At 34.6% G+C, this 23,296-nt stretch overlaps 1 protein-coding gene across 1 annotated transcript in view; it reads right to left on the bottom strand.

Annotated features, from left to right (window-relative positions):
• Window positions 1-406: 406 nt before the first annotated feature.
• Window positions 407-23,296, bottom strand: part of PRKACB (protein kinase cAMP-activated catalytic subunit beta) — a 144,867-nt gene continuing 121,977 nt past the window's right edge. Inside the window, exons 8-10 of the mRNA XM_063104349.1 lie at window positions 18,158-18,280; window positions 7,775-7,939; window positions 407-3,645 (exon numbers count right to left, since the gene is read on the bottom strand). Coding sequence (XP_062960419.1) covers window positions 3,520-3,645; window positions 7,775-7,939; window positions 18,158-18,280 — 414 coding nt within the window. The 3' untranslated portion in view covers window positions 407-3,519. The remainder of the gene's footprint in view (window positions 3,646-7,774; window positions 7,940-18,157; window positions 18,281-23,296) is intronic.

Here is a 23,296-nt window from a genome sequence, read left to right as displayed (position 1 = left end):
GCTGAAACAGGAAGAGGTAATGCGAAGCTCAAAAGCCCTCCTGGAGAAAAAAATATAAATTCATAATTCATTGTTACAATAAAAGGATGAAGGCTCTTGCAGTATTCCAACATTACGTTAGGAATAATTTGGACCAATATGAGAAATGAACTAATTAGAAACACTTCTTAGAAACTATGGAATGAGCACTTTCTTAATAAACATACAGTTTAAGTAGTTTGCTGGATATGCCTTCCCCTATTGCTCTGCTCCCACCACCAAAAAAACCAACCCAAATACATAAAGACTAGAAATCTATTAGCATCTGTAGTAACAGCAGAAAATAAATCAGAAGATAAGGGCATCAAATAGAATTCAAGACTCAATAAATTGTTTTATCCTTTGAAGATACTTTAATTTTGCAGTTATTGATTAATTAAAAAACACAATTGTTTTCAGCATTTCCTAGCTACAATAGTGCATAGGAAATTCCATTCTAAACAAAGAAATAATTAACGAAATAACAACACACCTCAACATTTTACATTGATAGGTTACAGTATACAAGGTGCTTTCACATACATTATTTCATTTGATTCTTACAACAAGCAGAAAAAGTAGTCAGTCAGAAAGGAAAATGATTTTTTTTTTTCAGGCTTACAATGAGAATTTTCAGGCCAATGGGCAGTCAATACAAAAACACACCAAAAACAAGACAGCAATACCCATAAGCCGCAGTATCTTTTTTGGTAATTTGACAGCTTTATATCAAATGAGTATTTAGCATCAGTGAATGAGGAAGGAATCAGGACAGACATGAGGTTCTCATGATATTCAAAGAACTGTAAGAACACTGGCAGAGATAAGAAGAAAGATGCCCTAAAATAGATCACCTTACTGAGACATATTTCAAAGCACGATATTCCTTCAAAATATCAGATAAAAAGAGAATCTTGCCATAACATGTGAAACTTAGAAGGACCTTCGAAACTGCCTAATCCAACTCTTCCATTTTACAGATAAGATAAGAGAACTGAGGCCAAGGTCATACAGACAGTTTTCTGGCCTGAAATTCAGAGATCTTGACTTTCAGTCTACGGCTCCTTCCTATACAATGCCATCTCTTAATTATTTACTGAGCAAAAACATAATTTCTTCTTCTTCAAATAATATCACTTGAGGTTAAATACTGATTTATGCCACATTTTTTAATTCAAGTTTTTATCTTGCTCTTGGCTAAATTGTGACTGAATTGGGAATTTTATACACTTTTAAAATATTCTAATTCAGTGTACTTGATGGGTTGGAAACAGACTCCCTTGACATATTTGAAAGCTTGCTCATGTCCTTTAGAGAGTAAAGCGGAATGGCTGAATAGCCCTTAAAACCAAATATGCCTACGGGTCATCTACCTAGGTAGGTTCTATAGCTGGGCACTAGTAATTTTATAGAGAAAAATAGTTTTTAGAATTCATAGAAATCTTTTCGATTACTGAAAACTAAATTGTAATAATCAAATTGTCATCCCCATGATTTATTAAAATAATTTTACAATAATATACAACAAAGCTACCATAGAATTTGTAGCATACATATAGAATACAATGATCAGCATGTTCTCAAGTCTAAATGAAATTTTTAAAATTAATTAAAATATTTTATACAAATGATGTTTTGTTTATTAACATGACGATAAACCTTTGTTACATAAAACTTGCTACAGCAGAATATTTCAAAAATTTCTTGCATGTTTTAAATATAGGTGGACCAACTGAAGTTATTATCAGCCTTTATGTGACATTACCATGCAGAAACACTTGACAACCAAAAGACATAAGATATTGGTGGAGAGAACAACTCAGACAAGATTTTTCAATGTCTTCAAAGGTTTTACAAGGGTGTGGTATATATTGAAAGAACAGTGACAGTGACCTACCTGCACCAATAATGAAGCAAACAGAATAGTTATATACATTAAGATCAGTTTGATTAAAAACAATTCATTTTATATGCATGTAAATTGATCATAAAAAATAATGTAGTTTATTTTAAACTATTTTGGTGTGTTTTAAGATAGGTCACTGAGATGCAGAAATAAAACCAGATGGGGAAAATTAAAAGCAAAGAAAAAAAAAGTAAAGAAACCGAGTTAAGCCATGGATTCTCAACAAGCCCTGAATTGAATGTGCAAAAATGCTTGAAATTTTCGCATGACAGTAATGTTATTGTCAGTTGGCAAAGTACTAAAAAAAACTAAACTCAAATACTAAAATTCTATCTGCATGATCATACATTCTGTTTACTGAGAGAAAAGAGGTTAGAAATTATGACATATCTAAAAATATTACACCTCAAAATTAAAATACAATAGTGGCAGTTTTATAAATCTTTCCTCATTAATCTTTCCTCATTAATGAGGCATGGGATGAAAGCAGAAGTTGCAACAGTGCTCCTACCTTAGGCTTACATATAGTACACCATAAAAATAAACTGGTAACAACTTCTTTTGTTAACTGTTACATAACAAAACAAAGAATAAAACTTCATTTAAATAAGAGTACCTCTATACTGTTTGCAAGAATCAAACCATCTATTTGGCTTAGCAAAGTATCCAAACCAATGTTCTTTTTAGTTTGCTTCTTTTCCTTTAAAAAGTTTACAATAAGGACTATTTGAGAAACTTTAAAATTTGTCTCTTTCATTAATGTTCTATTAAAATACTGGCTAAAATCCTTAGTTAAGGTTTATAAACCTTAGAAATCTTCTCTAATACCTACAGAAATGCTGGTACCAAGTGAGAGAATCTGGGTGATGATCCATATTATTAGTTTTTCCTGCTGTATGAGACATATTTGTCACTTTGCACAGGTTGGTCACTTAATTACTCAAGGGGAAGATGATATAAAAGGAGTCAAAGGGAATCCACATTGTTGGGTTTAGCTACTCTGTAGTAGTATATCCAAATTTATTGTCAGAAGAGTGAATTCCAAGGAAGTTATTGTCTTAATTAATTTTCCTTGCCGATTTTATCTTCAAAAATTGTCAAGAGTTTTGGCAAAACTGAATCTGAGCTACTCAAAGTAAAACCAGTTACTACAAAGTTTATCATCAAGCCAATGACCAACAAAAATACTGGCAAGAACTACTAAAAGCAACACTTATCCTTTTCTTCAAATATCACATAGTCATAACACTGCCTGTCTGAAACACCAATAAAATAAAATGGATCAGTGTGTAGAGAAAAACGAATGAAAATGAAAAAGGAAGAAATGGATGTAGGAGGAGAGGAGAAAGACAAACCAAAGAGAAGTAGGAAAGTGGTCTAGTACTGTGTTATGGCACAGACAATGCTTGCTTAGCGGTGCCTTGTTACATAGGTGGATGCAGAGTGCACACACGGATGATGGCAATAAAGACCTCACTCAGTTGTTGGAATGAAGGAACTAGGTAACTGCTTCAACAAGGATGGTTTCAGCTCCACCTTAACTCTCAACAGAGTGCAAAGACTGAGTGTGAGCTCTGATGTCATCTTGTTCCTCTCTAAAATTCTCCAAATTCTTTTCCACATTTTTCTGTTATAGAGACACGGATATCTTCTTCTTCATAATCGTCAAAGTTGCTGGTATCTCCAGAGCCTCTGAACTTTGGTATGAATGGAGCTTCAACCTATAATTGAGATAAAGAGAAAAATAGAAGGAAAAACAAATTCCTGAGAGTTTCCAAACACTAAGGAAAATAGATTCCCACTATTACTACACGATGGTATCTTTAAATGCCATTAAGTCCCTAAAATATAATAGCATTAGAAGAAGAAGCAAACAGTAGTTTTGTTATTAATCTCAACATCTTCATTCAAGGAATTGTGCAGGCCAACACAATACTTAAGAGATTTCTAGGATAATTAATAGTTGGCATAAAAATACTGGCTCCTAAGTTTACAGAACTCCAGATTTTCCTTTAGCAGCTTCTTATTCTAAAGCCTTTATTTTTCTATCCCCCTTTTAAAATTCCTTTCTCCTGAGGTTAGATAAACCTTAGACTTACTTTTAATCTCCTCCCTTTTTTAATTCCCAAGTTTATTTTGTTTAAAATATCTGGCCATCAAAACTTCCTGGGAAGTTGGAAAGAAACATATCTCTTTTAGAATTACAGAATTGTTAAATTCTAAAAACTTTCTCCTTCTTAGCCCAAGGGTAAAATGTCTTTCCACTATTCAGAATATGGTCTTTTATAAAGATTATGTGGGATACTGAATATGTTTGAGGAAAAGATTTTAAAAGCTGAAAAAATAATACCACAATTTGCATGGCACTTACGGAATTTACAAACAATTACAAACACAGTTGTTTCATATTTTCCCCAACAAAATACTATGAGGAAGGCAGGGCAGGTATTTTTATTCCCATTTTACAGATTATAAAATGGAGTTGACCAAATTTACATGACTAATAAGTAGCCAAAGCAGGTCTCAAATTCATGATTCTGTAGTTCTGGTCCAGAGCTCTTTCTACTTTCAATACCAGTTGTCTCCAAAGCTTTTTGATTTATATCTCTTTCAGTAAAACATTTCCTAGTATACACCACTAATATATGTATGGTTATTTACTTATATTAGTATAGTCGTGCTTATAAATAATTTATAAGATAAATACACAAAGACATTTAAAAAGAATAAGGTAAAGAATGAGTAGGAATAGAAATTCTAATATTATCTTTTTGTTTGCCATCTGGTTCCTTGTGTGCCCTGCTTTGGGAACTGCTGTTTTTGCACTATACAGAAGAATGAGCTAAGCAGACAGCTGCCTCATGTCTAGCAAGGCAACAATTTAAAATCACACCTATTGGGGCAACCATCCCTAGAGAATGATTATACAGTTTGAATTGTCCAAGCCACTCCTTCTTCTGTTTTTCTTTCTTTCTTTCTTTCTTTTTAAATTTCTGCTAGATGCATTTGGCTATTTCATTGCTCCTGAACGCTGGGTCAGAGAATAAGTAAGACTGTGGAAATTATTCAAATTCACTATCATTTTTGCACTGCTGTGCTTAGTTAAAACTGAGAAGATATTTAAATAAATGGCTAAATTAAAGTACTGGATTATTTCTAATTGTAAATTATCCAGGGATTCTCATGTCCATTTTGTTGATAATCAAGATTTGGGTGTTGATCAATTTGCCCAATACTACAACCTGTTTGTTATACAGTGTGCCATTTCTTGGTAGGTTCCCTGTTTACTACTTGGGATAAGTCAAGCTCTTTGGAAAGCACATGAACTCTAAATGAGTAGTAGCAGTTCAGTTCTTCCCCATTTTAAGAATAATTATTAAAAATTCAGTACCTGATATGGATATATTAGTTAGTGTTTGCCAAATAACAGCAGAAATTTTTATTTTAAAATAAAAATATGAAAAGATTCAAAATACATCATAAGTCTTAAAATACTAATGAAATTGACAAGCCTCAAGAATCTAAAAATACTAAAATAATACCCCATGATTAAATGATGTTCCTTCCAGGAATGTGAGGATATCTTACCAATATAATTCATCACATAAATATGTCAAAGAAGATAAAATTCAGTATACCAGGAATCAAGGATACTTCCTTAATCTGATAAAGAACACCTACATCAGCCAAATAACCAACTTCCTTTTTGGCGGTAAAAAACGAAAGGTATTTCCATTCAAAGCAGGAATAAGACATAAAAACTTAACAGCCCTACTGTTTTACAATATTGTTCTAAATATTTTAGCATATATAATAAAACAAAAATGGAAAAAAGAGATGTAAATATTGGGGAAAAAAGGCAAAACGATACCCCTGCCCCTGTGATTGTCTACCAATAAAAATCCAAAGGAATTACTGAAAACCTAGGAAATCAACAACAGAATTTAGTAAAAATTATTTCATAAATGATGAGGGAACAATCAACTAATTATTATTCAACAATAAAAAAGAACTTAAAGAAAATATAGATTATATAGACACATGGTATGGTCTGAATGTTTGTCTCTGCCAAAGCTCATGTTGGAGCTTAATCCCCAATATGGTATTTGAAAGGTGGGTCCGATACCCTTTTTCACCACGGGATTCTATAGAGAGTCCACATGAACAAGAAGTCCTTCACCAGATGAGCCCCCGTACCTTGGACTTTGCAGCCTCAAAAATGGTAAGAAATAAATTTAATTTCTTTATAAATTACCCAGTTTCAGATATTCTAAGTGACAGAAAATGGACTAATACAACACCCTTACAGTGGAGCAGACTATTTTAAAATGATTATGTAATGTGGCAATAAGTCAACCGAATGGAATTGTGTACTAGGTAGCAACTGTGACATAAAGGACTGAAGTGGAAGAGAAAGTGCAGGGCTGGAGAAAGTAGATCTTAGGTTGTTACTGAAGTCACGGGAATGAACTACAGTGATGAAAAGCACAGAAAAACAAAAGGTGAAAAGACATGTGCCAAATGTTAATAGAGGTTCTATCTGGATGGTGGGATTATGATTTCAAATTCTTTTATTGAATAAATTACCTGATTATAACTATAAGAAACATATCTCAACCAGAAAGAAATACGGAGCCTGGACCAATCTATCTAATCTTTCTCCCCAAACTACTCTTTTTTTTGTCTTCTCTATCTTAATCCAAATTTTAAGGATGTTAAAACTGATGCTTTATACATGTTAAATAATTTGTTCAAGATTATACTACTAATGGGCAGGAACAAAGGTTGTTTTTTGCTCATCATTGTATTCTCAGCACCTTGCAGAATACCTAGCATAGTAGTAGGCATCCAGTAACTATTTGGAGAAATATAATGTGAAGAATAATTGTTAAAATAAAAAATGTAGTAGTTACAGAAAATTTGTTTTTACCTTCCAAAAAATCATTAAGGGCCGAGCCCGTGGCGCACTCGGTAGAGTGCTGTGCTGGGAGCGCGGCGACGCTCCGCCGCGGGTTCGGATCCTATATAGGACTGGCCGGTGCACTCACTGGCTGAGTGCCGGTCACGAAAAAACGACAAAAAAAAAAAAACAAAAACAAAAACAAAAAATCATTAATGAAAACCCCAATTTCCATTATTTATGTTCAAATTAGCTTTCAAATGGATAAAGGAAAGGTGTATTTGAAAAAAGACCAATGCTCAGTTATTCAGCAAACATTTAGTGAGCATATACCAACCATAAGGCTTTTACCAGATGCTAAGAATATAAAAATGAATAAGATAAGGCCCCCGTTCTCAATGAAATATTTTAAAGCAATAGTGAATATGTAAGACATTAAGAAGACTACCTTCCAGAGAAAATATCACAGTACAGGTAACATTTAAGCCAAATCTTAAATCTAAAAGCATGGTTTGTTTGTGAAACACTACACAGAGGTCAAAATAAAGACTGAAAAATGGTGAATCTAGCGATTAAATATTATATCTGGCTGCATGCCAATTCTGGATAGGAGACTATATTTGCTAATATATTGTCCTTCTAGTGCGGCTTCATATCAGTTTTGAAATGAAAACTTTTAGGATATTGTCTAGTATATAATTGGCAGTTTTGTGATGAGTAAGAGGCATGGGTAGGAAAAATTTAACAAAGAAAACATTTCAGATTGATGGTCAAAATATAATACATACTTTCTCTTTTATCTAGGAGAAAACTCATTTTTAAGTTGTGGGCTATAGGATTAATTCAAAAGGTAAAAAATTAAAACCATGTGTTAAGTCAAAAATATCTCTACTATGTATAAACACCAACTTTTAAAAAACTTTTACATTAAAAAGAAAAAAAAGTCTCACCTTCCTCTGATAAATAGCAATCCAATCTGTTGTGGCAAACCACTTGTGAGTTTTTATATCACTCACACCATTCTTTAGATTTCCAAATCGCTTCGTCAAATCCACCTGCAGCAGGTTCCTTAGAAGGTCCTTGAGATCTGAACTGAAGTGGGATGGGAATCGGACCTGCACAAACACACCATGTGGTGAAACACACATTCTAAGACTTACAATATTTCTGTTTTGATTTCATAAAGGTTTTCTTTTTAAGATGACACATCATTATATAAGCAAAAATATATGGTGATGACCTTCAAATACTTTTAACTACATGTTACAGTCCCCATAACAATCTTAAAGAAGAGAATTATTTGGGTGAATGAACTAAGACTGTTCTCTTAGGGCTTGGTTTTGGTCACGAACTTCCTTTAAGAACACAGACCAGTCTCCAGAAAAATGTATATATATATATAGAACTTTTCCAACATATACTTTGGTGGTATTCCCCAATACCAGAAGTTTCACCCATCTTCAAGAGAGATCCCCTTGGATCTCACATTATAAACCTCTGTCTCAGAGATGTACAGATTTAAACTTATAAATAGAGCAAGCAGCATATGAAAGAAATCGGTATGTACATTTTGAAAAGGGACCTATCAAAAAGGAAGTCTAAAAATGATTGTAAAAATCCACACTGCCTTTCACAACATAGGAAACCATTTTTCATTTATTAGCAGATGGCTTTTAAACGTAATTCTTTTATTATGCAACAGTGAATTTTGCTCTCTATTAAACTGTCATCAAACTTGCAGAACTCCTTAATTTATACTCTGACTTTCAAAAAGCTCAACATACTTGACATACATTTTCATGTTCTCAAAGTAGATGTTAAATCATTAGCATGCAAAGATAGATTTTATGCTAAAGCTAGATTCATAACTACAGCTATGATAAATGTTTCCCAAAATGTGGTCCTATGACCCACTTGCATTAGAATCAACTGGAAGACAAGATGATAAAATGCAGATTCTTGGGGCTTACTTCAGATGATAGGGGTACGGGGCCTGCAAATCTGAACATTTATCTCCAAATAATTCATATGTACATGAATGCTTGAGAAGCTATTCTCAACTCTATTCACTACTTTATGCATAAGTTTTACTTTCTATGCTAGAGAAAGTTCATAAATTTTTAAATGTAAATAATAAAATAAACTGAAATCATCATCATACCAGAGGAAAACTAATATATGTGTCAAGCAACTAAAGATTGTTTGAAGGCTGAATAGCTAATAAATGGTCAGGATTTAGGGTCAATTCATATAAATTAGCAACTAAAAGCCTCATTTTGAAAAGCCTGTATTATCATACATTAAGAGAGATTTTACGTTCTAAAAAAGTAAGATGTGAACTACCACCTTCTCTAGTTTTTACTTCTGACACAATGGCTTATTAGAAGCTAGACACTGTGCTAAACACTTTATATGCATTGGCTCATAAAATCCAAAACATAACACTGAGGTAGGTATGATTATTATCCCCATTTTATAGGTAGGATGAAGCAATTTAGACCTATAGGGACCTATAGAGTAATTTGCCCAAGATTATAGAGCTAATAAGTGGTAGAGCTGTAATTCCAAACTGGGTACTCTGACTCCGAGGTATATACTTTTAATTATTCTATACTGCTTCCATGATTCAATAACCTAAAAATAGTCGTTACCAGGAATCTTCTAAAAGACTGAAATTTTCATCTTAAAAATATTGTGTTGCACATTTCCTGATTTATCCTAGTTGAAGGAAAAACTAGAAAATAAGGAGTATTCAAAAGGCACACTGTCTACTTAAAAAAAAAATGACTTATTTTTCCAGTAATTATATTAGCTCAGATTTTTCCAGTGGTAAATCTAAACTTTATTTAGATTCCAAAGAAATACCTTATGTAAAGTATATCTACCTTTGTCTATGACAGAATTTGCATGAACTGTTCAATGGTAATGTGCCGGTCATCCCCTTCATCATGTCCACAATGGTAGACAGTAACATACTACATATAAATTCTTTTCTGAATTCAGGTAATATGCAATGCAATGCATGAAGAATATAAGCACCTAAATAAAGTAGCTCTTTATTTTGGAATACAAATAAAGTGAGTTCTTGAATTAGTTAATGTGGGTATGTGTGTGTATGTGTATGCATGTGTGTGTGTGTGTGTGTGTGTATGTGTCCATTTAATCTTCAGCACAGTGGTGGGTTGTCATGGCAGATATCAGAATCATTTGGGGACTTTTTCAAATGAGAGACATATATCCTCCTCATGTCCACATCACACCATCTTCCCCAGAGATTCTCATAGGCAGCCCATACTCTCATAGTGGTCCATGTTAATGATGGGAATCTGTTATATCCTTAAAATATATTGGGATAGAAATAATGAGAGTCATTGTGAAAGTATTTTTTCCATGACTGTTTTGAAATGTAACCCGAAATGTAATTTCTTTTTTGACTGAAATTTCCAAAGAGACATGTTGATTCAAAAAAAAAAAAAAAAGTTTAACAAAATTATGTTTTAATTGCAAGACCTTTATCGGTAGTAAGAGGGTACTTCAAAAAGTTTGTAGAAGAATAGAATTGAAAGATAACACAAATATTCCACAAACTTTCTGAAGTATTCTCGTATATCAACCTGGAGACACCAAAGATTTCTACAAGGGAAAGAGTGACTAAGTTTTCCTTCAAAACTGTATCAAAAAGGGTATTTTTTAATCATTATTATCAGTTATAACTAGAAAGTGCAATCAGAATCCTAGAAAATTGGAGCTAGAGGGAGACTAGTTCAATTTAATCTAAACCTTCATTTTAAAGATAAGGAACCTGAGCTCCAATGAGGTTATCAGCTCAGTCAGTGGAACTGTTGGGAAAATAACTTAATCCTTCTGACTTCTATATCTGTGAGCTTTCTTCAGTCCATAGTAGAGCAAATAATGTAAAAGCAGCTGAAAAGATCCAGACAAAGAAAAGAGAAAGGCAGCCTAAACTCATTAAACCACTAGGTTTGAGAGATCAGGTTATTAGAATTTGGCATCATTTAACATGGAAGAGGTGTTTGAGCATCATGAAAGAAGTGTTTGTGCAACATATACTTCCTAGAATGCTTCTTTGGTCTTTTTCCTTAATATTATTATTTTTTTAAGGATTCTTTTCCAACCTTTAGAAACTATGTTACTTCTGATTTTCCTAATGGTATATTCTTGAGAATAAATCTATTTTTTCCGGTGAGGTATAGACACACAGAACAAGCTCTCACACATGGTATATATCAGAATCATCTGTGATAATTAAAAAATACAGATGTTTGGAATCCACAGAAGACCTATTGAATGAGTACTCTGGAGTGGGACTCCAAAGATGGAAAGCTTCATGAAGAAAGAGAGCACTGATGTGCTATATCTAGCATGTAGAACTGTTCTGGCATAAACTATGAGTTTAATAAATATTTACTGAATACATGAATTCAAATTCAACAAATATCGATTGAACACCTACTATGTGCTAGGCACTGATGTGCTTTGGATATATTAGTAAGCAAAATGAGACAAAGATTCCTGCCTTTATGGAGTTTACATTCTAGTGTGATAGAAAGATGATAAATAATAACTTAGCAACTAGAATGATCCTTAAAGATATCATCCTATCACTCCTCACAAGACCTTGCATTGTAAGGTTTTTGATTTTTACTCTGAAAAAACGAGAAATCACTGCACTGTTTTGAAAGGAGTAACAGGATCTGACTTAACATTTTTAAAAAACTGCTCTAGTGACTCAGATGAGAGTGGTAGCAATGGAGGTGGTAAGAAGTTGTTGAATTCTATATTAATTTTAAAGGGAAAGCCAGAATGGTTTCCTGTGCATTAGGTATGGGGTGACAACTTTAAGGCATTTTGTCCTGACCAAGTGAAAGGATGGAGTTGCCTTCAACTGAGACGGGGAAGGCTATGGGAGGAACATAATAGCTAGTGGTATAAAAACCTGTCAGTTTCAGACAGGTTGAATTTGAAATATTTATTAGACATCCCAGTGGAGATCTCAAATAGGACACTGGCTACTAGAGTCTGGAATTTAGGGATCAGGTACAGACTGGAAAAATGAATTTGGGAATTGTCAGTTGGCTTTTAAAGTCAGGAGACTGGATGAGACCACCAATGGAGGAAAAGCAGAGAAAGAAGAGGAGAGGACCAAGTGAAGGAGACTGAGAGGGAAAGATCAGTAGTGCAGGAATAAAACTAAGATTGTGAGGAGTCACTGAAGCCAAGTGAAGGAATAATGAATGAACCACCGAACTAGATTTCTGTTTCTTGTTTCGCCACAAACTACCTTTTGTCTTTGTGCAATTCTGAGTCTTGATTTACCTACATGTAGGATGAGGGAGTTAAACTAAATAATATTGAACATTCATGCCACCTCAAAAATTCTACCAAGCGATTTCTTTAGAAGACAGAAATCCTGGGCCGGCTGGTTAGCTCAGTTGGTTAGAGCTCAGCCTTATAACACTAAGGTCATGGGTTCAGATCCCCATACTGGCCAGCCACCAAAACAAAAAAACAAAACAAACAAAAAGAAATCCTGAATTCCAATGCCAACTCCAATTACATACATGCTCTATGATCTAAGGCAAACGCTTTTACCTTTCTGAGTCTGTTTCTTCATCTTATAAAATGATGAGTGTATTTGGCAGGTATGAAAAGAAGTCATGTAATTTTTATGAAACTACCTTGCATTATGTCTAGTATCTTGTAGGCACTAATTCAATACATTTTCATTTTTTTCTACCTTCCCATTAGAATACTATTTTAATAATCTGAAGCTGAATTTTTTTTGAATCAAAGCAGAAACTTAGAAGACAGCAATATCTATTGTTATGTTTCCAGACCAGCCAAGGACAATCTGTGCTAGAAAAGCCATTTAGATGGTATAAGGTATAAGGAAGTTCCTCCTTTCTTGTCTGAAGCTCCACCTGTTAATTTATAGAACACTTTCATCTTTTCTTAAGTCTTAAATTTGATAAGGCAAGGGAGAAAATGGATGACTATACCCTTGTTTTACAAGGACAGCACTGTGAATATAGCTGATATCCTAAACTACTTTGTCAAATTACATATGTAATATGTTTAAAAAAACTATGAAACTCATTCTGAATTGAAAAAACTCAACAGAATATTTGTTCTGCTTTCATCACTGATTATAAAGTCATGTACACTTCAGTTTTAGAATGACTATTATTTTCCTTTTTTTTTTGTGACCGGCAAGTGGACCAGAACCCCTGGCTTGGTGTTGCCCGCACCATGCTCAGCCAGTGAGCGCACCGGCCATCCCTATATGGGATCCGAACCCGCGGCCTCATCACTCCCACCGCCGCTGTGCTCCCAGCGCCGCACTCTCCCGAGTGAGCCACAGGGTCGGCCCAAATGACTATTATTTTCTAAAATTTAAAGAGGAAGTAATATCCAAAAAGCAAATACATTCATGTATAAGGTATCCATACAGAGTGATTCAAATCCACTAAGTGGTTTACTTACTTTTTAAAAAATTTGTCTGTATTGCACTTAACCACAGAAATTATAAAGTTGATCTCTGAAAGAAAGCAAATATCTTACTTCTATTCTGCAATTATTGGCAGGGGAAAGGATCTTTAAACTAGTAACATTATCTTTTATGCACTGGGATAAAATTTACTAGTCTTAAATAACTCCAAAAGAGTTTGCATGCAGCCAATAAGCAATAATCAATTAACTTCTGGCCACAAGCATGTTGAAATAAATTTTAAGAAGTTATCTCTATAAATTAGGTATAGAAAATTTTGAAAAATCTTCAATCCCAGTAAAAATCTCATCAAGCAAAAATGAGCATATATATTGTTCACTTTTTAAAAAGGTATAACAACTTTTCATATACTAGGCTTTCTATGGACATGGTGCCAAGCTCCATAGTACCTCACAGGACCTGGGCAAACTTTAATCAATCTGGATTCCATATATATAAAAAAAGGCTAGGACATTAAAAAATATTTATAAATATTGGCACCATGTCTGTGGGCTATCTAATCTGTTCTTTTACCTATGCAGAAACATTGGTAGATACAACAAATCTAGATGGCTGCAGAGGGCTATAACCCACCCTGTCCTCACTCTCTCCCCCAAAAATCAGGATCCAGTGTTGCAATCATTTGCCCATAGGGCCACTAGAGTAAAGGGCTATATCAAAGCAGGTATTAATAAGAATTTTAAATGACCACAGCAAAGTTAAAAAATGGCCCTGGGTTTTATGAAAATAGTAAAACTGCTTTTGTATTTTATGAAAAATGACTTCTGCGTCATTTTTCTTTATTTTATTTTATTTTGTCAATATACAATGTGGTTGATTACTGTGGCCAATTACTGAAACCTCCCTCCCTCCTCCCTCTCCCCCTTCCCTCCCAACAATGTCTTTTCTGTATGCTTGTTGTATCAACTTCAAGGAATTGTAATTGCTGTGTCTTCTTCCCTCCCCTCTTCCCCCGCCCCGGGTTGTTTGTGTATTTATTTATTTATTTATTTTTAGTTCCCATGAATAGGTGAGAACATGTGATATTTCTCTCTCTGTGCCTGACTTGCTTCACTTAATACAATTCTCTCTAGGTCCATCCAAGTCATTGCAAATGGCAGTATTTCATTCTTTTTTATAGCAGAGTAGTAAGTAGTATTCCATTGTGTAAATATACCACATTTTCTGTATCCACTCATCTGATGATGGACATTTGGGCTGGTTCCAACTCTTAGCTATCGTAAATAGTGCTGCAATAAACATTGGAGAACAGGTAAAACTTCAACTTGATGATTTCCATTCCTCTGGGTATATTCCCAGCAGTGGGATAGCTGGGTCATATGGTAGATCTATCTGCAATTGTTTGAGGAACCTTCATACCATTTTCCATAGATCCTGCATGATTTTGCAGTCCCACCAACAATGTATGAGAGTTCCTTTTTCTCTGCAACCTTGCCAGGACTTATCATCCACAGTCTTTTGGACATTAGCCATCCTAACTGCGTCATTTTTCTAAGTTTCTTAACTATAGCCATACCCAAATAGAAAATGATATTTTAATTTCCCAAAAAGCATTAATATTGGCATCTTAGAAAAAGTATAGTGGTATATCTGCATATGTGTATGTTATTTAGGAAACAGAACATGCACAGAAAAGAATTCACATAGCAGGCCTAAGACTGTTACCCTTAGAAAGGACCGCTTGCAAGTTTGGTTCTTGGCAGGTATCTGGGAACTTGAATGGTACCAGTTCCTTACACTGATCTGAAACTTTCCCTAAATGATGAGAGTGGCTCACTGTGCCTAGACTGTTTGTACAAACAATATGGTTTATGCTGAACATCTGATTTCATTCTGGGAGTCTGGGATTTTGATATGTGCTAGGTAAAAGGTGCATATGTAACCAGCGCCCCCAAAAATCCTTGGGCACAGAGTCTCTAAAGAGCTTTGCTGGTAGAAAACATTTTACATGTGTTGTCACAATTTGTTTCAGGTGCAATTAAATGCATCCTTTGTGGCTCCACTGGGAGAGGACTCTTGAAATCTTGTGCCTGGTTTCCTCTGGACTTTGCTTTTACCTTTGTTGGTTTTGCTTTGTATCCTTTCATTGTAATAAATCTTAGTCATGAGTACCACTGAATGTGAGTCCTGTGAATCCTCCTAGTGAATCACCAAACCTGGAGATGGTCTTTGGGAACCCCTGACACAGAAAGGAATAGTCATTTGGCTGCTAATCAGTTACCCTTTATGTAATGTTGAATTTCCCTTCAGGAAAAATTAACTGACTCTTTGATCATTCAGTATATACTTATGTTTATACTGCCATATCTTGTACAGTGTCTCCTTGTACACTCTTGGTGGGTGGTGCTCATTAAAAGTGGAATAATTACATTATGCTTGATGAAGCTACAACTTTGTAAAAGTTACGTAAGTTGAGGACTCGAAAGCTATGATTTCCATAATAGCTATTACTTGATTACCTATTTGCAAGTATTATTTTTGAACGCAATATTAATTTTTATATTTTGATGGGTAATTCAGCCAGATAGAGTTGCTGTGAAAACTGTAAATGATTCTTGTCTTAGAGTACATGGCATTGAGTCCTGAACTTAGCATATGTATTGCTAGGATGAGGCATAGTTAATGCAGGAATTATAAGTCTTTTCTGTCAACTATGCATTTTTAAACCTGAACCTTAATATTGCATGAATAATTTGACATTTAAATACCACCTCCTCTGTTTTTTTAAAGGTAAAATATGTGTAGGAGAGAATCTAACAAGCTGATTGATCAACTTTCTGTGCATTTAAAAATACCAACCTCAGTTAAAATATTGTAATAGAGAAAGTACTTAATGATCTAATGTTCAAATATATGTACTTTAGTGAATTAATCACTTAAGTAATAAATTTTATTTTAACTTTTATAAGTCACTGATACCTATAATCTTTATAGCATGGTTTCAAAAGTGAAAATAAAATCAATATAAAATACCATCACATAAAATATGCTTTTAAAAATCAGAAAAAAAGATTCTGAATGAAAAGTATATTCTTCAATGATATATCATAAAACCATTAAAAAATGTAAATGCAAATATAGAATCCACAACTATAAGAACAAAATTGGATTTGTAATGACTTGAACAATAAAAAAAATTTAAAAACTAGTTAGTTTCCAATTGGTTTTTAGCTACTAACCAGAGAAACAATAATAGTTTTGTAATGAGGATAGAAACACATTTTAGTTTGAATTTGGATACTGAAACAGATGGTTTTACCAAGAAATGGTTAATATGATCTGTATTTCACATAATACAGATCTTAGAGATCACTTAATGGCAATATCCCGCTTTCATTAGTTCTACTTTAGATGGATAAAGGGAGCAAGGGATGGAAATACTCATAACTTTATATCCAATATGGGGAGTGATAATCTGGCACCTTCAGTTAATAACAAAAGTACACTAAACACCCTGTCATATTTCTATATAAATAAAGGGGAAAAAAACAGATATTGTGATATGACAAAATTTTATGTTGTTATTCTTCTAAGATGATTAGAATTTAAACTGTTCTAAATTTTAGGACATATGCAGATTATTTTAAATTTAAATGTAATTTAAATTTAATTTAAAATTTTAGAACATATGCAGATTATTGGACACAAAATGTTAAACTTTGATATGAAATGAAACATATAAGCAGATGAAAAAATTTTACCCAATACAGAAGGATTGGCAAGACAAGGAGAATGCATACAGATGAAGATACTTATGTCTACCTAAGAAGATCACAAAATACAAAACAAGTCAACTACGCTACATCACATCTCAGAGTGATGTACATAACGTGATGTCAAAACTGATGCTCTGTTCTATTTCCTGGTCATATTCTAAATGAGGCAATGTGGTCTTTAAAAAAAAAAAAAAGAAGAAGAAGGCCAAAGAATAGAGTAGAAGGGAAAATAAGGAAAATATCCCTTCCCATTTATTCTAGCATTAATGTATAGAAGGCCTCCTTCTGGGAATGTTTAAAAGCCTACTCTACCTTTGCTATATGGTGGGAAAACTCAGGCTCATCTCTATTGAAACGGACTGTGGTACTTAAAAAAAAAAAAATCTGAGATATGAGCTAAGGCAAGAGCAAATCATTGATCCAAAACAAAATGCTTTTGGAATCAAAGTTACAGATTATAAATGCAAAAGAAGGAAGGTTTATAGAGGTATTTACAAAACATAAAATAGTATGACACAGTAAATCTACACATGTTCAAGAAAAACTAACATAATTTCCATATTTGCTAAAAATCAATGGCAATTATAATCTCAATCAATATGAACAATTCTGTTAAAATCAATTCCATGAACTTTCATCTTTAAAAAAGCCTATCCATTTTATACTTACTTCCAATTTTGTCGTATTTGACATAGTTCAAACAAGAAGTCTCTCCTGCAAAAGCAACGGCATATAAAAATAGCCCCTAAAACTTTTCTCCAAGGAGATTCCATATGAAATCATTAAAAATTTTTATTTATTTGAAGGAATATTGAGAATTATGGCCATGATCCTGTGCTTTGTAAGTTGCCCTATTATTTTGCAAATTTGTTTGTAAAACTTCTCTTTTTTCTTAAGAGACTCCAATGATTCAATACTTATGCTATTACCATAAATGAATGCTAGATACAAGAGCAGCAATTATGGATATTTCTATACTTTTCCCAATTTAGGATAATATTCTGATGACATGATATAGTTTCAAACTGCAAAGCTTAAAATTCATGTACAGAAATAATAATAGAGGAATAATAAAATATATTACTTACCTTTCCGGAAACAATCTTTTCATAAATCTGAATTGGCTGGTCTGCAAAGAATGGGGGGTAGCCAGCTGCCATTTCATAGATTAGCACTCCTAACGCCCACCAATCCACTGCCTTATTGTAGCCCTGAAATTAAACCAACACCAGTGTCAATTATTACTTAAGTTACTCAGAAGAAAATGAAGTTATAGGTAATTTCAAAATGATCTGGAGGCGTATAAAAGTTTTTTTAAAAAAGCAGTTGCTGAGCAGCTATTCAGAATAGAATAAAAAATGTATCAGGTAAGATTTGAATTAAACGAAGTAGATAATTTTCAGATATTGGAATTGGATATTACAAAGATTATTAAATCTTCTTCCTAAAATCATTGATTATTACAGACAATGAAATAAATATCCTCTATTTCGCTGGGATAATTTAGTTGTTGCTGAACAAGAGGAAGGGAGTTGCACTAAATTACCTCTTAAGGCCCACTCAAGGTCAATAATCTTATGAATCAGGTTTCTTATAGCATACCTAGAAAGGTCAAAAGTTTTGAAACAAAGTAGTAAATATTGAACTTCATAGTAAATAGTGAAGTTGACTTCAAAATTCTCTACATTCTTGGAGTTAGGAGGGTGAATGTATTAGGGATAATCCTGTCCACTTTGCAGGATCTTGTGAAAGCTAAAAGTTAAATGCAGTATCCAATTGATGTAAATATTTAAGTTTACTTTTCTTTTGTTATCTACTGTTTTAATTCTCATGTCTAAAAGGTATTTGGGCAGAAGGCAAGAGAGCATGCCCAGGCTCCAAGGCCAAAAGCTGAGGGCCACAGCCCCCTCTGCCCAGAAACAGCAAGAGGGCATGTCTGGGGTCCTAGGCAAGGAGCTGTGGGCTGCAGCCTCCCCCTCCCAGAAGCAGGCAAGACAGCATGCCTGGAGTCCTAGGCAAGGAGCCAAGGGCAGTACCACCTGCCCCAAAACAGGCAAGAGAGCATGCTGAAAACATTACTTCCACATGGGTGGTCCACCACAGCCATGGCTTCCAAAACAAACAAACAAACAAACAAACAAAAAAAACCCGGCTCAACACCACAGCAACACCCACAGCCACTGTACAGGTGGCCCACTGGACACTTGACTGCACTGATACAAGGAAAGTCACCAGTAGAGACCAGGAAAAAAAGAGGACATCAAAGTCCTCTCCAGAGTAATAGAAGAAGCAACTGCTCTATCAGCTGATCAGACATCAACAGAGAGATACTAGAAATATGAAAACCCAAGAAAATATGACACCCCCAAAAGAAGACAATCATTATCAAATACCAGACCCTTTAGAGCAGGAAACCCTTGAAATGACTGAAAAGAAATACTGAGCAATGATCTTCAGGAAACTAAGATATGAGAAGACTCAATTAGATATCATAATGAAATGACAAAAAAAAGTCCAGGATATAGAGGAGGAAATTTACAAAGAGATTAATACCTTAAAAAAGAATGTAGCAGAACTCATGGAACTGAAAGATTCACTCAATGAAATAAAAAACACAACTGAGAGCTTAAGCAGCAAGCTAGAACAAGCAGACAGAAAATTTCTGATCTTGAAGGTATTCTTTTCAAAATAACCCAGTCAGACAAAAAAAGGAAAAAAGAATTTTAAAAAGTGAAGAAAATCTAGAAGAGCTATCAAACAACTTTAAGTGCACAAAAATTTGAATCATGGGTGTTCCAGAAGGGAAGAAGAAAGGAAAAGGCACAGAAAACCTATTCCAAAAAATAGTAATAGAAAACTTCCCAGGTATAGGGAAAGACAAGGACCTTTTGATCCAGGAGGCTCAAAGATCCCCAAACAGATTCAACTCAAACAGATCCTCTCCAAGACATATTATAGTCAAACTGGCAATGCTCAAATACAAAGAGAGAAGCTTAAAAGAAGCAACAGAAAAGCTTCAAGTCACCTATACAGTAGTCCCTATCAGACTAACAGCAGACTTCTCAACAGAAACTGTACAGGCCAGAAGAAAATGGGATGATATAAACAAAATACTCTAAAAGAAACCTGCCAGCCAAGAATACTATACTCAGCAAGGCTATCCTTCAGAAATGAGGGGAAAAGAGTGTATTTTCCAGACAGATAAAAGCTGCAGGAGTTCACCACCGCACAACCAGCCCTACAAGAAATCCTCAGGCAAATCCTGCATATGGCATCTGAAAAACGATAATCACTACCATGAGTACAAGAAAGAACAAAACCAACTGGTAGAAGAAAAATACAAATAAGTAAGAGAAAGAAAATAAATCTTACCACCACAAAAAGCCATAATGACAATGTAATAATGCCCCTACTTTACTTCTGATTTTAGTAATTTCAGCCTTCTCTCTTTTTTCTTCGTCAGTTTAGAAAAAAGTTTGTAAATTTTGTTGATCATTTTAAAGAATCATCTTCTGGTTTTGTTGATTTTCTCTATAGGTTTTTAATTCCCTATTTCATATATTTCTGTTGTAATCTTTGTTATTTCCTACTTATATTTGCTTTTAGTTTAGTTTGCTCTAATTTTTCTATTTTCTTAAGGTGGAAAATTTACATTACTGATTTGAGATTTTTCTTATTTTTAATATAGGTGTTTACAAGTATAAATTTTCCTCTAAGCACTGCATGAGACCTGCATCCTACAAATTTTGATATGTTGCACTTTGATATTTCTCTCAAAGTACTCTCTAATTTCCCTGTGATTTTTCTTTTTAAATTGTTTATTTAGGACAGTGTTGCTTAACTTCCATACGTTTGTGAGTTTTCTAAATTGCCTTCTGTTGTTGTGGTCAGAGAACATATTTAAAAAAAGGAAAAATTTAAACAACAACAGCAACTACAAAAAGTTCATAGAAAGAGTTCCATTATCTTTTGATTCTATTTTTCCATGAATTTTTTGAAGTGACCTTGTGTTTATATTGTTTTATTGATTTTTTTAATGCAATTTATGTTGTTAAACTTAGATATTTAATTTCTGTTCTTGAATTCTTTTTAAGTGGACTTGTTGATTTGCTTAGAAATTAATTTGCCTTTGAATTTTATTCATCTTCCTCTATTGAAGTTAATTTGATATGTGCATGCTTTTAGAAGACTTTAGAGAGCTATTTCAAATAATTATAAAGATTATAAAATGAAATATGTAAATTTTAATAAGTTGCATATCTCTAGTCTTTGTGAAATTTTGAAGCCCTACTTTCTACAGAATATTTTGCTATTTATCTGTTATTCAGTTTACATATTTGTTATTTAAACAAATAAATGTACATATCCTTAAAATAAATAAATAAATAAAAGATATTTGGGAAAGAAAACTAATTCATCAGGTTTTATGAGAAACATATTACATCAAAGAAAATAATACATATAAAAAGTGCTTTGCAAACCAAGTGTACAATTCAAGTTATGTTTAATTGGGTTTGGTTTTTTTTTTCCATATTAAGATCCAGAAGTATTTATAAGAAAATAAATAAGAATAACATGTTTATATTAACATGTTGTAGTGGATTGAATTGTGTCCCCCCAAAACTCCCTGAAGCTTGAACTGTGTCCCCCAAGTTTTATGTATTAGAAAGTTGGTCCCCACTGTGACTGTTAAGAGGGTAGGATATCCTATTATGGTAATTGAAAGGTGGAGCCTTGAAGAAGTGATTGGATAGTAGAACCCTGCAGTAGTGAGTGAATTAAAGATGGTGGTCAGGGGCGTGGTTCTGAGGCCTTTAAAAGAAGAGGAGTCTGTCTTTCTCTCTCTCTGCTCTCTTTGCTTCCACCATCTTACAACGTGAGACTCCTGGGTCATTGTCATCACCATCAGATGGACTTTGGGTTCCTAGCCTCAGAAATTGTAAGTAATAAATTTCATTTTCTTTATAAATCACCCAGTTCAGTGTACTTTGTTATAAGCAACACAAAACGGACTAATACAGAAAATTGGTAGAGAGAAGTGGGGTGTTGCTTATAACAAATATTTGAAAATGTGGATGTGGCTTTGGAACCGGGTGTTGAAGAGAGGCTGGAGTAATTTGAAGGAACAGGCTAGAAAAAGCCTAGATGCTGATGAAAGGTTAGAAGACAAGAAAATGAGGGAAAGTTTGGAATGTCTTAGAAACAGGTTACGTGGTGGCAAGCAGAATGCTGATAGAAATATGGACTGTAAAAACCATTCTAAGGAGGTCTCATATAGAAATCAGAAGGAGTTTATTGGAAAGTGGGGCAAAGATCACCCTTGCTGTGAACTGGCAAGGAACTTGGCTGTATTATGTCCATGCCTTAGGACTTGTGAACCAGAGTATTTAGTGGAAGAGATTTCTAAGCAGCAAAGCATTAAGGAAGCTGCATGGCTACTTGCAGCAGCCTACAGAGTTATGGTGGCAGCGGCATAACATAAAGCCAGAATTTAAAAAGGAAGCAGAGCATAAAGATTTGGAAAATTTGCAGCCTGGCCATGTGGTAGAGAAGCAGAGAGCACGCAATGGTGCAGCCCAGAGACCATTAGCTAAGAAGATTAGTACAAAGGTACGGGATTATCAAGAGAAGGGGAAAAAGGCCCTGAAGGCATTGCAGAAGCCTCTGGGGCCAACCCTTCCATTTCAGGCCCAAAGACTTAGGGAGACAGAATGGCCTTCGGGAACAGGCCTGAGGCACCACCCTCCACAGACTTACTGCTCAGGACCACCTTGGGAAGCTGCTGCCAGCACCAGCACCCCAGCTGCTTTGGCTGCTCCAGCTGTGGATAAATTGGCCCCAGGTGTGGCTGGATGTGCAGCTTTGGAAAATACAAGCTGGATGCCTCGGTGGCATCCATGTGGTGTTAGGTCTGCAGGCTTGCAGAATGCTAGAGCTGTGGAGGTTGGGAGCCTCCACCCCGATTTCAGAGGATGTACGGAAAAGTCTGGGGGCCCAGGAAAAGATCTGCCGCAGGGGTGGAATCACTGCAGACAACCTTTGCTAGAGCAATGCCGAGTGGAAATGTGGGGACAGAGCTGCAACAGAGAAACCCCATCAGTGCCATGCCTAGTGGAGCCGTGAGAGCACAACCGCTATGGAGACCCCAGACCTGTGGATCTAGCAGTGTGGAAGGACAGCCTGGGAGAGCTGAAGTGTGGCCTGTGACTAGGAAAGCCATAGGAGCG

Source organism: Cynocephalus volans, chromosome 8, assembly GCF_027409185.1.
Source record: "Cynocephalus volans isolate mCynVol1 chromosome 8, mCynVol1.pri, whole genome shotgun sequence".
Lineage (NCBI taxonomy): Eukaryota > Metazoa > Chordata > Mammalia > Dermoptera > Cynocephalidae > Cynocephalus > Cynocephalus volans.
The sequence above is the reverse complement of the archived record's forward strand: the minus strand, read 5'-3'. Positions and strand labels throughout refer to the sequence as shown.